At 46.0% G+C, this 12,438-nt stretch overlaps 1 protein-coding gene across 1 annotated transcript; it reads left to right on the top strand.

The window, feature by feature from the left end:
• Positions 1-6,277: 6,277 nt before the first annotated feature.
• Positions 6,278-12,184, top strand: LOC125551340 (30S ribosomal protein S5). Its single transcript, XM_048714530.1, has 2 exons — positions 6,278-7,149; positions 11,705-12,184. The coding sequence occupies exons 1-2, from the start codon at positions 6,434-6,436 to the stop codon at positions 11,952-11,954; spliced, it is 966 nt and encodes a 321-aa protein (XP_048570487.1). The 5' UTR covers positions 6,278-6,433; the 3' UTR covers positions 11,955-12,184.
• The last annotated feature ends 254 nt before the right edge of the window (positions 12,185-12,438 follow it).

Raw genomic sequence — 12,438 nt, 5'->3', positions numbered from 1 at the left:
GTGCGCGAAGCTCATTTGTGATATTAGTGAGGCGATCGAAAGTGGGTTGGACATTCTCATTGTCATTTCTCTTGAAGCGATTGAAGAGATTGCGAAGTACATCAATCCTTGAGTCTCTCTGAGTTGAGACGCCTTCGTTGACCTTGGACAGTCAGTCCCAGACTAGCTTCGCAGTTTTCAGAGCACTCACACAGCCATATTGTCCTTTGATCAAACGACCACAGATGATGTTCTTGGAGGTTGAGTCCAGTTGCGCGAACCTCTTGACTTCAGCAGCGGTGACACCTTCACTGACCTTGGGAACACCAGTCTTGACAACATACTAGAGGTCGATGTCAATGGCTTCAAGATGCATGCACATCTTATTCTTCCAGTAGGGCTAATCAGTGCCATCGAAGACGGGGCATGCAGCGGAGACCTTGATTATCCCTGCAGTCAACATAGCTAAAACTCCAGGTGGTTAAATCGAATCACACAAAATAAGGAAGCACCTTGCTCTGATACCAATTGAAATTCTAGTTATCGACTAGAAGGGGGTGAATAGGCGATTTTTATGAAAGTCTTCAAAACACGAGGTCTTTGAAGACAGACAATCAAATGGAACCTATATGATATGCAGTGGAAGAGAAATTACACTAGATAGACCATAGTCAAGTAAGCAATATAATGAAAGCACGAAGACTAATAGCAGCTAGGTAGTACAGATCGGAACGGAAGATAGTATGAAGCCAAACAGGTAATAGTCTTCGCATAGTGAAGTCAAACTGATCATGCAAACAAGAAATGACTTCACGAAGACAAACTAAAATGTAAAGGAGGTGGGGGATAGAACCAGTAGCTTGGTGAAGACAAGGATTTGGTAGACAAGTTCCAGTTGTTGTGACAACTGTACATCTGGTTAGGGAGGCTGAGATTGAACTCAGAAGACCGCGTCTTCACCTTATTCCCCTTGAGCTAAGAACACCCAGTCCTCGCCCAATCACTTTGGTAAGTCTTCAAGGTAGACTTCCAACCTTCACAGACTCCTTTCACCGGTGATCCACCATGACTCTTAGATCCTCAGAACCTGATGCCTAACCGGCTGGAGGATACACAGTCCTCAAGTATAACAAGTCTTCAGGTCACGCGGACAGAAATACTTCAGTGATGCCTAACACTCTTTGGCTCTGGGTGTTTTGGGCTTTGTCCTCGCAAGGATTCTCTCTCTCAAAGGCTTCGGAGGTGGGTTGCTCTCAAACGACAAAAGTCATGCACTAACTCTGAGCAGCCACCAATTTATGGTGTAGGGGGTGGGCTATTTATAGCCAGGAGGCAACCCAACATGATATGTCCAAAATTACCCTAGGTCACTAAGGAACCAACACGTGTCCAACGATCGGATATCAAACACATGCGGCGGCTTGACTTGGGCTACAAGCAAAGCTGACTCATCCAACTCTGGATACGATTTACTCTCATTATCTTCACTCGAAGACATAGGATTTTGATTGAGCATCACATCAGTCTTCTGACTTTGTTCACTTGGACCCCACTTAACAATATGGTGGTTCCTATGACTCAATAAAGAAGAAAATGAAACTACGAAAGAAACTACGTCTTCACACTCCATAGTCTTCACGTGAATGTCTTCACACGTCATTATCTTCAACGTGAATGTCTTCACGAACCACCATTGTCTTCATACATTTTTAGGGGCCATCTCTGATAGGTAAACGGAATCAATGAGGGACTTCTACCAATGTTATCCTACAATTCTCACAAACACATTAGTCCCTAAACCATGTTTGTCGTCAATACTCCAAAACCAACTAGGGGTGGCACTATATGCACTTACAGATTTTCTCCCCAAGGTGGCCATTCATCAGAATCTGTGCCGAGCTGGAGATGAAGATGTTTGAGATTCACCTAGCCCATCGTTGTCCGAATCCCCTTGCCACATAAATCTGTTGCAGAGCATCCCAATAGACAGTATTGAAGGCTTCTTGGAAATCTAGCTTTAGTACAACCATAGGTTTCTTCCTCTTATTAGCTTGTTGTACCAACTCCGCAACTAGTGCAAATTTCTCCAAGATGCATCGCTCGGGTAGGAAACCTGACTACAATGGGTGGATAAGAGCTGGGTTGAGGTGTTGTAGCCGTACTGCTAGGACCTTGGTGACTAGCTTGGGCAGACTGTGAACTAGAGAGATTGGGTGAAAATCCTTGATATATGTAGGGTCATCTCTTTTCGGTATGAGCATAATGTTGGACAGATTAATGTCTTGCAGATTGCCCCCGTGATCATAGAATTCTTGAAAGAAACATAACAGGTCCTCCTTGAGCAGCTCCTTAAATTCCTTATAGAACTCATTTGTGTATCCATCAGGCCACGGGCTCCTGTTGTTCAGAGTCTTTTGGATAATACTCGTAATTTTGCCCCAAGTAAAAGGGTCTTCAAGGGATGTCAAATCAGAACGATCATATAGATCTGTAGGGTCTAGTGATGGCATAGAGGTTTATGGCTTTCCAAAAACTTCCTTGAAGAAGCCCGTGACGATCCTCGGTTTGTCCTGTTCACCAAAGAATTCAATGCCATATACAATCAGGAGCCTCACCCGATTCTTCCTGTGTTGGTAGTTAGCAGTAGCATGGAAGAGCTTTGTGTTCTCATCACCCAAAAAACATCCCCGGATCTTTGCTCGTCACCTCCAAGCCATATTCTGCCATAGTATCAGCTGTTGCGCCTTTGCATTTGCATGCTTCCTTAGCGAAAACTCAAGCCTAGAGAGGTGTCTTCTCTCTTCACTGCATCTAAGAACTGTACCACATGCTTGCAATTGTCCATAGTCAACTTCAGGGGCGTGCTTGATTTGTTCCATTTTCTGATTGCCGCCCTTAACCTTCTGAACTTGAAGCTGAGGTGGGACGAAGCCGAGGCGAAGGGCCTGCAGCCTCTTTGCCAGAAAGTCGTAACCAGGTCCTGTATTGCTGGTACGTGCAGCCAGTGATTTTCGAACCTAAAAAAGGGCACTTGGGTGCTTTTTTTGTAGAAATCCACACCAATCAAGGCATGGTCTGAATTTGTTGATGGAAGAACAACTGTCATAGTGTCCAAAAAATCAGGCTCCTGTCTGCAATGACAAGAATTTTGTCCAGCTTGACAAGAGTTGGCTCCACTCTTTTGTTTGACCAGGTGAAGGTGTGGTTTGTAATGTCAATATCATCCAGAGCATTTTGATGGATCCAGGAGTTGAAATTGTCCATTAGAGACCAATTCTTCCTTCCCTGAGATTTTTCATGGGATGTTGAAGTCTCCCAGTACAATCCATGGATCAGCTAGCACCTGAGACACTTAATTCATAGCATAAAAGAACTCCGGTCTGTCTTCATTTTCACAAGGGGCATATACTATGGATAGAGCAAAGTTGTCGTTGTTGCTTCTGGACTGAAACTTCATGGTGATGGAGAACCTGTTCTTGGCGATCTCAGTGCCTTGGACCACACTGTCGTCCCAGGCAAGGACGAGCCCACCTGAGTACCCACTCGCCGGTATATAGATGAACAACCTCAGGCTTGTAGGTAGGAAGGTGGCCGCCTTCGTTATGTCCAGCTGCCGCAGATTTGATTCCTGCAGGCAAACCACAGACGATCGACTAGCCAAGAGAGCATCTTTGACTAGAGTGCATTTGTCAGTATCGCCAAGCCCCCTAACGTTCCAACTAGAGATCCTCATAAAGACAGAGAGAGATATCTTGGGTGACATGAGGCATAAGAATGGAAAGAAGATAGCATAAGACGATTTCTTGATAACAAAAGTGCTCATGAGAGCTTACATGGTTCATGATGCAAGATGCATAGTGGGGAAACAGGAAACATGCAGTAATGCAGATACAACGCCCCAAGGGGCCACACACTAAGATGACAGACTACTACAGAGAGACTACAACATGAGCAGGCCTCGAGCATCTTGCAGTTATAGAGAACCCGAGAAAGTAGAATTTTGGAGGGGCATCTAGCCATGGGTAGATCTGTTGGACTCAGAGGAGGCAGAGGCGTCACCCGATTCAGCAGGGAGGGAGGCGTCCGCGAACACCACCTCTTCATTCAGATCACAAAATCGAGCAAGCAGCTTGGCCTTGCCTCGAGTGAGCGGCCTTGGCGTGTCACAGAGACGGTAGCTCAGGGGCGTCCGTGGCCTTCTGAGTCTTTCCTCGCTTCTGTCCTGGCGAGCGGGGACGGGCTGCCCCACTGTCAGACGGGTTGGACGAGGCCTTGTGCTTGGAGGCGCGCTCCATGGAGCCTAGATGAACCCCGTCGTACATCTTCTGGATGCGCGTGCTGTGGCAAGGGGAGGTGGCCATAGCACTTGCGGCAACGTTCACCGCCGCCGGAGGGGCATCCTCAATAGACAAGTCAGCAGAGGCTTGAGCTTGCTCCACAGTCGGCAGATCTGTCGTCGAGGATAGTGATGGTTGTCGGTTAAAAAAGTTGTAGGGTGGGGGAGGTGTGCCGCTTGGTGGCGGCGGGCTCAGATGCGGGTGCGCGACAACTGCAGAATCTAGTGGCCACTACTACGGGTAGGATAGCACAGGAGGCATGCTCAAGATTAGTGCAGGCGGCCGGGGAGAGGAATTCGGTTGGGAGTAGGCCCACAAAGGGACCTGGGACCCGACTTGATGGGCCTTGTGTAGATAGGATGGGAGTTCAACACTTGATGGGCCTGCACCCTGATTTGGGCTAGTGGCATTTTGAGCGAGGGAAAGGTGTGCTCTCCTACGAGAGCGAGGAGGGGCCCAACATCTGGCACTAGAGAGCTTGGTACATGGTTTTTTGGTGGATGCTTACACTTGATCGAGGGCAGCAGAGGCAAGTTGCGGGAGCATAACTCGCCTGCAAGGGTTTTAGGGCAGAGCTTGAATAAAATGGAGCGCCAACGGTGATGCTCAATCTGTCCCAGGTTGAGATTGAAGCAAAGAAAGCGGTCGTGGTCCATGGTGGCCTGCCCTGCAAGGACTACCCCAGAGGCCGAACGACAGTTGCTCATTTTGACGGAGAAGGTGAAGGTGAGTGTATCGGCATCGAAGGCCACCGTGGTGTGCGACAGCCTAGCTTCCACTTCCCTGAGGACATGCTTAAGGCACATGTGGTCCTCGTCCTCGTGAGCAACCTCCTGGATGGTGGGAATGGCGAAGGTGGCATATCTCTGGAATCTAGGCTTGGCAGAGACGTTTAGCACGACTATGGAATCGCCAAAAGTGGCTAGGTGTGGGTATTGGAAAGCGCGGAAGGTGCGGTCCGACATGCTCTCGTTGACGACCGCGTAGCGCGTGGGTTGGCATGGCCACGACACAACCCGCATGGAGGGGAATGGTCACCGCCCTTCGGGGGAAGGCGTTGGGTGGTACAGGAGGGGAGGAGGGGGAGCCTAGCATGCGTGCCACGTCCCAGACTTCATTAATGGGAACGTCAGCGTAGATGCCGACACCGTCAATGCGGTGGAAGGTGAGGTGGTGCGGATGTGCTGAAGAGCCTCGACCTTGGCTAACAGGAGGATGCAAGAGAAGTCATTCCCATGGAGGCAGACATGGTTAATGCCAAGCAAGCAAGCAAAGCTAGCCACGCTGGATGAGACGCCCCTCCGATCCCACAACTCAAGGGGCATCTTCTCCAGCGACAAGCTAACAATGTGGCGAAAGGCGAAGCTGAAGGAGTTGTCACCGGCGTTGTGGGTGAGGATATCGACGCGGTGGGAGCTGGTTTCAATAGGGCTCGCCCTCTGGCGGCCGCCTGCTCCGCCTCCCGAAGGAAGACAACGAAGACAGTGCCCGTAGTGCAGCCGGCAAAGCGAACCTCCGAGATGCCAAGCCGCTCGTGGAAGAGGCGCTTGAGCCACGGGAGGAAGCCTGGCATGGCGGAGTGATATTGACGAGGCAGACTAGGGCATTCTGATCTGGGAGCTAAAACTTCACTCTACAACGTCCGATTATATCTAGTGTGCGCTCCGAAATAGCTCCACCCAACCTCCAAAAATGAAGGTATGATGCTGCTTATGAAGTGCGCTCCGTTAATTTTGCAGCTAGATTCATTTTTTGAAACGTGAACTCTATATTGATTTTTTTTAGATAATCTCGCCAAGCTTTATTCAGATACCAGAATGTTTACAGGTAATTTTTTTTTGAACGTGAACTCCATATTGATGATTTTGTGGGACAGAATTAGAACTTGTGTGGAGATCAAGCAACCGGGCCCGCGTGAGCCGATGGTTGAAAGAGCGAGCCAGCCCGGCAGATTCATTTTGCAGCCCTGCCCAGATTCCTCGAGGATTAAACACCGGATAACAGAAGAGGATAAGCCGAGCAACTCCCACATTGCCACCCCAGCACTTCTCTGCTCCTCCCCCTCCCTCGCGGCCTCGCCTCCCCTCGCCGGAGCATCACCCGAAGAACTTGCCAAAATGGCGGTCGCCGCCACAGCCATGGCGATGGCCACCACCTCCACTGCCGCCCACGTTGTTCCCGCACTGTTCTCCTTCCTTCAACAGCGCCTCCGTCTCTGCCCCAAAGCCCGTATCTCCACCTCCCGCCGCCTCCTGCTCCCTGTCTCCATGTTCTCCACCCGGGACGGTTCGGCCTCCTACCATGAAGAGGATGAGGAAGGGGAGGCGGAGGATTCTGCGGAAGCCGCCTTCGGGGACGAGGACGACGAGAAGCCGCAGCCGGAGGCGGTGTCCTCTACGGAGTTTCAGTTCGCGGCACCACCGGAGGGATACATTGAGCCGGCGCCATTCGACGAGTTGCCGCCGGAATCACCAGAGGACGTGGCAGCAGCCTACGAGTCGCTCTACGGGCCGGCCTTCAGCGGCGAGTCGTTGATGGGGAACAACGTGTTCGAGGTGAAAGTGGTGGACCCCGTCGACATGGACCGGGACCAGCGCCCCAACGACGAGTTCAGCGAGCGTGTCGTGCAGGTCAGCCGAGTCACCAAGGTCGTCAAGGGTGGGAGGCAACTCTCCTACCGCGCCCTAGTCGTGGTCGGCGACATGAAGGGGCACGTTGGTGTTGGCGTCGGCAAGGCCAAAGAAGTCTCAGAGGCCATCACCAAGGCTGCCATGAACGGCCGCCGCAATCTCGTTACAGTGCCACTAACCAAGTACTGCACCTTCCCGCACAGGTCAGTCACATCGCTAGTTGTTCTTGAATTGCATGAGGTGTGGGGGTTCTTTCATTCACATGATTTCTAAAATGCAGGAATAGAAAAAACACAGGAATGCAATGATAATGCCATCTTCAATGATATAGTTTTTTTTTCTTTTGAAAAGGGGAGTACCCCGGCCTCTGTATCAAGCGATGCACACAACCATCTTATTAATCGTATTATGATGAATACCACCCAACCAGTTTCCAAACAGACCAGGTATACTCGTTGGTGGTGGTAAATTGTAGGTAATATAAATTGTGTGCCAAATCAAGGTAGTGAATGGCCATACAGAAATAAATGATGGTTTGTTTCCTCTTGATGACAAAAACAACTCTTTTGCTATCATGCCAATTATGTTTTGCAAGATTATCTTTGGTAAGAACTACGTAGCTCCCTTTGCAAAAACCACATGAACACTTTGATCTTAGAAGGGACTTAAATTTTCCAAATATGCTTCCTACGAAAATTGGACCAGAATTCATAAGCTCCGCATACATGGACTTCATGGTGAAGACCCCATTCGAAGTCAATCTCCATTGGAATGTATCTGGCATTTGATTTAGATTGATCGACATCAATCTACTAACTAAATGGATCCACTCAGTCCATTTTTCACCAATTGAATCTCTACGGAATTGAATGTTTAAAGGTCTGGCCCCTATATTGACTTCCAATGGATCCTTTAAAGGTTGGTGATGGCCAATCGACGAGCTTTTGGGAAGATACCTAGTTGGGTGAAACTCCATTAGCTCTACAATACCCAACCTGTTACAATATCGTGCTCACAAAGGAGGCCTCGGTGGTAAGTACACACATACTTTTAATTGAGGTTTTCAGTACCGAATCCACTTTAATCCTTCGGCCTACACAAAATGTCCCATTTAGCAAGTCTGTACTTTCGCTTCTGCTCCTCGCATTGCCAGAAGAACCTAGACCAGTAAAAGTCTAGCCTTTTAAGCACCCCTTTGGGTATCTCAAAAAAGGAGGGCACGGACATCGGTAGGCAAGTAAGAACAACATTGATGAGGGTAACTCGTCCTCCATATGACAAGAGCTTACCCTTCCAACTAAGATTTTTTTCGAAGCAGTCTTCAATTATTTTTCATTCCTTGTCAGTGAGCTTGCGGTGGTGAATGGGAATTTTGAGGTATTTATGGAAGGGACCCCACCTCACAACTAAACAGTTGCCTATACCGACTCTCCTCTTTGGCCATACCAAAACAGAAGAGCTCACTTCTGTGCAAATTAATTTTTAGACTCGAAAGTTATTCAAAAAGACAGAGGATCAACTTCATATTAATTGCTTTCTGAAGGTCATGTTCCATAAAAATGACCGTGTCATCCGCATACTGGAGGATGGACACAACCCCCTTGACAAGATAGTGATAAGGACCCCAACCTGACCATCCTCCTTAGCCATTGCTTTGAGAATTAGCCAACATATCGCCACCATATTAAAGAATATTTGCGACATAGCGTCACCTTGCCTCAAGCCCTTCTGGGTTTGGACATAATGACGGATGTCATCATTAACCATAACCCCAACACCTGTTTTGAAACGTAAGCCGACATTTGTTGCCTCCATTCAGGATTAGTATATGAAGTGATGAAAAGTTCCCTATTAAAGCTAATACAATTAAATCGTATGGAAAAATTACTATGGATTGTAACCCTACTAATCAACCAACCCACGCATGAAAAAAATCCTACTTATTAGAATCCTCCAAAATTTCTTTAGAAATCCTTTGAATCAAAGAGGCCGTAAGTTTGTTTGGTTCAAGGTTTACTTGGCACAACTAAGCAGGCTTAGGCAAAACTGTGGCAGAACATTCCCACAGTTAAGCGCTTAGGCAAAATTGTGGCAAGCCACAACAGTGGTGATCAAGTATCAACTAACACATGCCTGAGAAATTCGTAGAACGAGTTCCATGGAAAACGTAACATTCTCTCAATTTACCACACATTGCAGATGCAATTGTTGTGTTATTACTAATTAGTTGCCTACTAGGGAGTGTCATTCTTGGACAACTCAGCAATAGTTAAGCTCTGGCATGCATTCCTGGAATTCTACCTACATGGATAATTTTTCTTGTTATATACAGAGCTAATGGTGATTGATTCAGTTACTGCCATTAGCTTAAACTTGCAATCGTATACGTGCAATGCACTTGTTAGCAAGCGTAAATTGAGCCACACATACCTCAACATTCAGCCTGCAAATAAAACACATGCACATGATTTTTTTTTTCTTGAACACGCAGAAGAGCTGAGTATCATTTCATTAAGAAGAAAGAAAAATGTACAAGGAAGAGAGAGAAAACTCCCTCAACCCAACACACCCGACTCATCTGCAGAACACAACCAAACACACGGCATGACGCATGAAAAGGTAAACGCCAGCCCCCAGAACATGGGGTTACACGTTTAGGGTGAATGAGCAACTCATGGAGCCCCACTGCTCCAGCCGAACACCACAGGGCACTCTCATTTGCGGATTTGCCACAGCTTGCAGGACCACTGTGCGACCAGTATAATAACAATCATCCAAATAGATTTTGGACGACTGTTGGATGAGAGTTATGAAACCGTCCACACATTCCAGTACTTGCAAATCATTTCATATGCCTAACTTTTGGACGACTGTTGGATGAGAATTATGAAATCACAATAATTATTTTTCGATGGATGAGATGGAAAGTATCATACTCAGCTCGTAGTATAGATATAGATTTTATGCATGAGCTTAATAGTGTTTATTATCTTGCCATTGGACAAGAATTTGGAAGCACTAAATATTGAAGCAAATCCCAATCCTGAGTAAATACCTCTGTTTCAATATATGACATATGTGTTTTCAATGTTCCTCTTGTTTCGATGGTCCAATGGAAAACCTTTACAATAGCGTATTTTAATTTCTCTGTTGGTATTGAATATTGATTGAGTGATTTTTCGCATAGCACAGCATGACCTTTACAAACCTTTCATGAGTTATTATTTAGAACATGTTTTAGATAAATATTGTTCATCTTCCATCTGTCAAGCATTGCATGATTTAGAAAATTTTACACAATAATTTTGAAGTTTCAAATAATGAAGATCAACTCAACTTTTAGTTAGTTACTCCAGATTTGCTTTCATACATGTGTTTTGAATAATTTCCTATTTGCCTGAGCCAATTGTAAACCTTCAGAATTTCTTAGTTGAAATTTCTGGCTCTGTCACAAAGTGTTGTGTCATCATCTAAAAATGTCATGGTGTGTTTTAGTGCATTGTCACGCTGCTGGAGTAGATTTTTACTTTGCTGGCTTGTACAGGTAATCAAAGAAAGCATGTTTGAGAAAAAATATTTATGTTGGACACTACAGGAGTTTTTGACTTGAAATAAGAATTCGCTCCAGGCTTTCCAGCATAATCAATTGGATTGTTCTAACCTAGTTAGCGTAGTCGCTTCATGGCGTTGCTATCTCTACTAGTATTGCTGCGCATCTCGAACACCACAATAACTATCTGGTTTGCCTTGACTTCACCTCGTCTGTGGAGAATAGAAAGGTAAGTAAGCATGGAGAGAGGTAGTAAAGTTCTTGCAGTATGCTGGAGCTGGATAGTCAAGCTGTATCTTCGCGGAAGCCAATACATCCTTTTTCTTCTCTCTTCTTTTCCTCATATATGATCAGAGTATTACGAGACATCAAATGCCTTTCTTATTGGGTCATCAACATCTTCCTACGATTGTATCCCGCATCTTGAATATATGCCGGAATGTGTTCCGACTTCCGAATTGACAATTCTCTAAAAAAGGGCAGCCCGGTGCATGTAGCTCCTGCTTGCGCAGGGTCCGGCGAAGGGTCCGACCACTTTGGGTCTATTGTACGCAGCTTTTCCCTACATTTCTGTAAGAGGCTGTTTCCAGGACTTGAACCCGTGACCTCATGGTCACAAGGCAGCAGATTTACCACTGTGCCAAGGCTCCCCTTCGAATTGACAATTCTCTAAGCACAGGACAAATATATCTGATGTGATTGCTCCTTACCATGAACTGTGCTCCATTGAAGAGACATAGCTTATAGATATTGTGGAATTGCTAATACATAGGATAGGAGTACATAGCATGTTTCTATTTGGAAATATGGTTATGTTTGTTGTACTTTCTAACTTCTATAAATTGTGTATCTTATACCGCAGAGGCACCATATCTGTTATGTAGTACTACCAAAAAAGTCTTATAATTTGGGACAGAGGAAGTATTTGATTAATCTACAATACGTTGAATTTCTAGGAATTCTTCTTTCATCTGATAATTGCAGTAGATAGGAGTATTCCAAAAGTAAGTAGAGCCTTTGGTCTCACTAGCTGTTCACGTAGAAATATATGACTGTAAGCCTGTGCTCTGTTGTTACAGTAATATGAACCCATTTTTCTCCTCTTCCTGTTGAACAACTCACTCTATCAGTCTATCTACAATAAGGTTGAACGTTTGTAGCAATTCTGAGAACTGTTTCCTGTTTATTTACTCTTGTACCACAAACAGAGCTGAGGCGAACTATGGAGCAGCAAAGGTCATGCTGAGGCCTGCTTGCCCTGGATCTGGTGTCACTGCAGGTGGAGCTGTGAGGGTTGTGCTGGAGATGGCTGGAGTTGAAAATGCTCTTGGGAAGCAGCTGCGAAGCAAGAATCCCCTCAACAATGCAAGGGCTACCGTCAAGGCGACACAGATGATGAGACAGTTCTCAGACGTCGCTGCAGAGCGTGGACTTCCAATGGAGGAGTTATGGAAATGATAAAACGAAATCATTCAACTGCCTGACGGAATTCTTTTCTTTTTTCTCTACTGTATTTCTTGAGTTCGTTTTCTGTTGTATCTATATATTGGGATAAATAGGGGTGCAAATGGGGGTACCCTTTGGGGGTACTCTATGTGACTTCTGAAAATTTAGTTCACTTGCTTGAACTAAGGTGGGTCAGACTTTGCATACGTATGGACAATTGTTCGTCAAGTTTTCTTCCTTAATCTCCTCTGGCATTGTAGAAAATTAAGTTGGTCTCCCAATACATGTAGCAAATCTAGAAAATTGTTCTTTTTTCTGGTTACTGAGTTTGTTACAGATTGATAAAGCATGAACAAGAATATGAACTGGGCATCGTGATGCTATCCCCGCTCTGCACTGCCAGAAGAAGCACACAATATTTTTTGGCTATTATTATTACATCGCCTCCTGAATACAAGAGAAATGTTGCAGAGCAAAAAATTGTATCTACCTGACT

The sequence above is a fragment of the Triticum urartu genome, chromosome 4 (genome assembly GCF_003073215.2).
Source record: "Triticum urartu cultivar G1812 chromosome 4, Tu2.1, whole genome shotgun sequence".
NCBI classification, from domain to species: Eukaryota; Viridiplantae; Streptophyta; class Magnoliopsida; order Poales; family Poaceae; genus Triticum; species Triticum urartu.
This window is presented reverse-complemented; position numbering and strand designations above follow the sequence as displayed.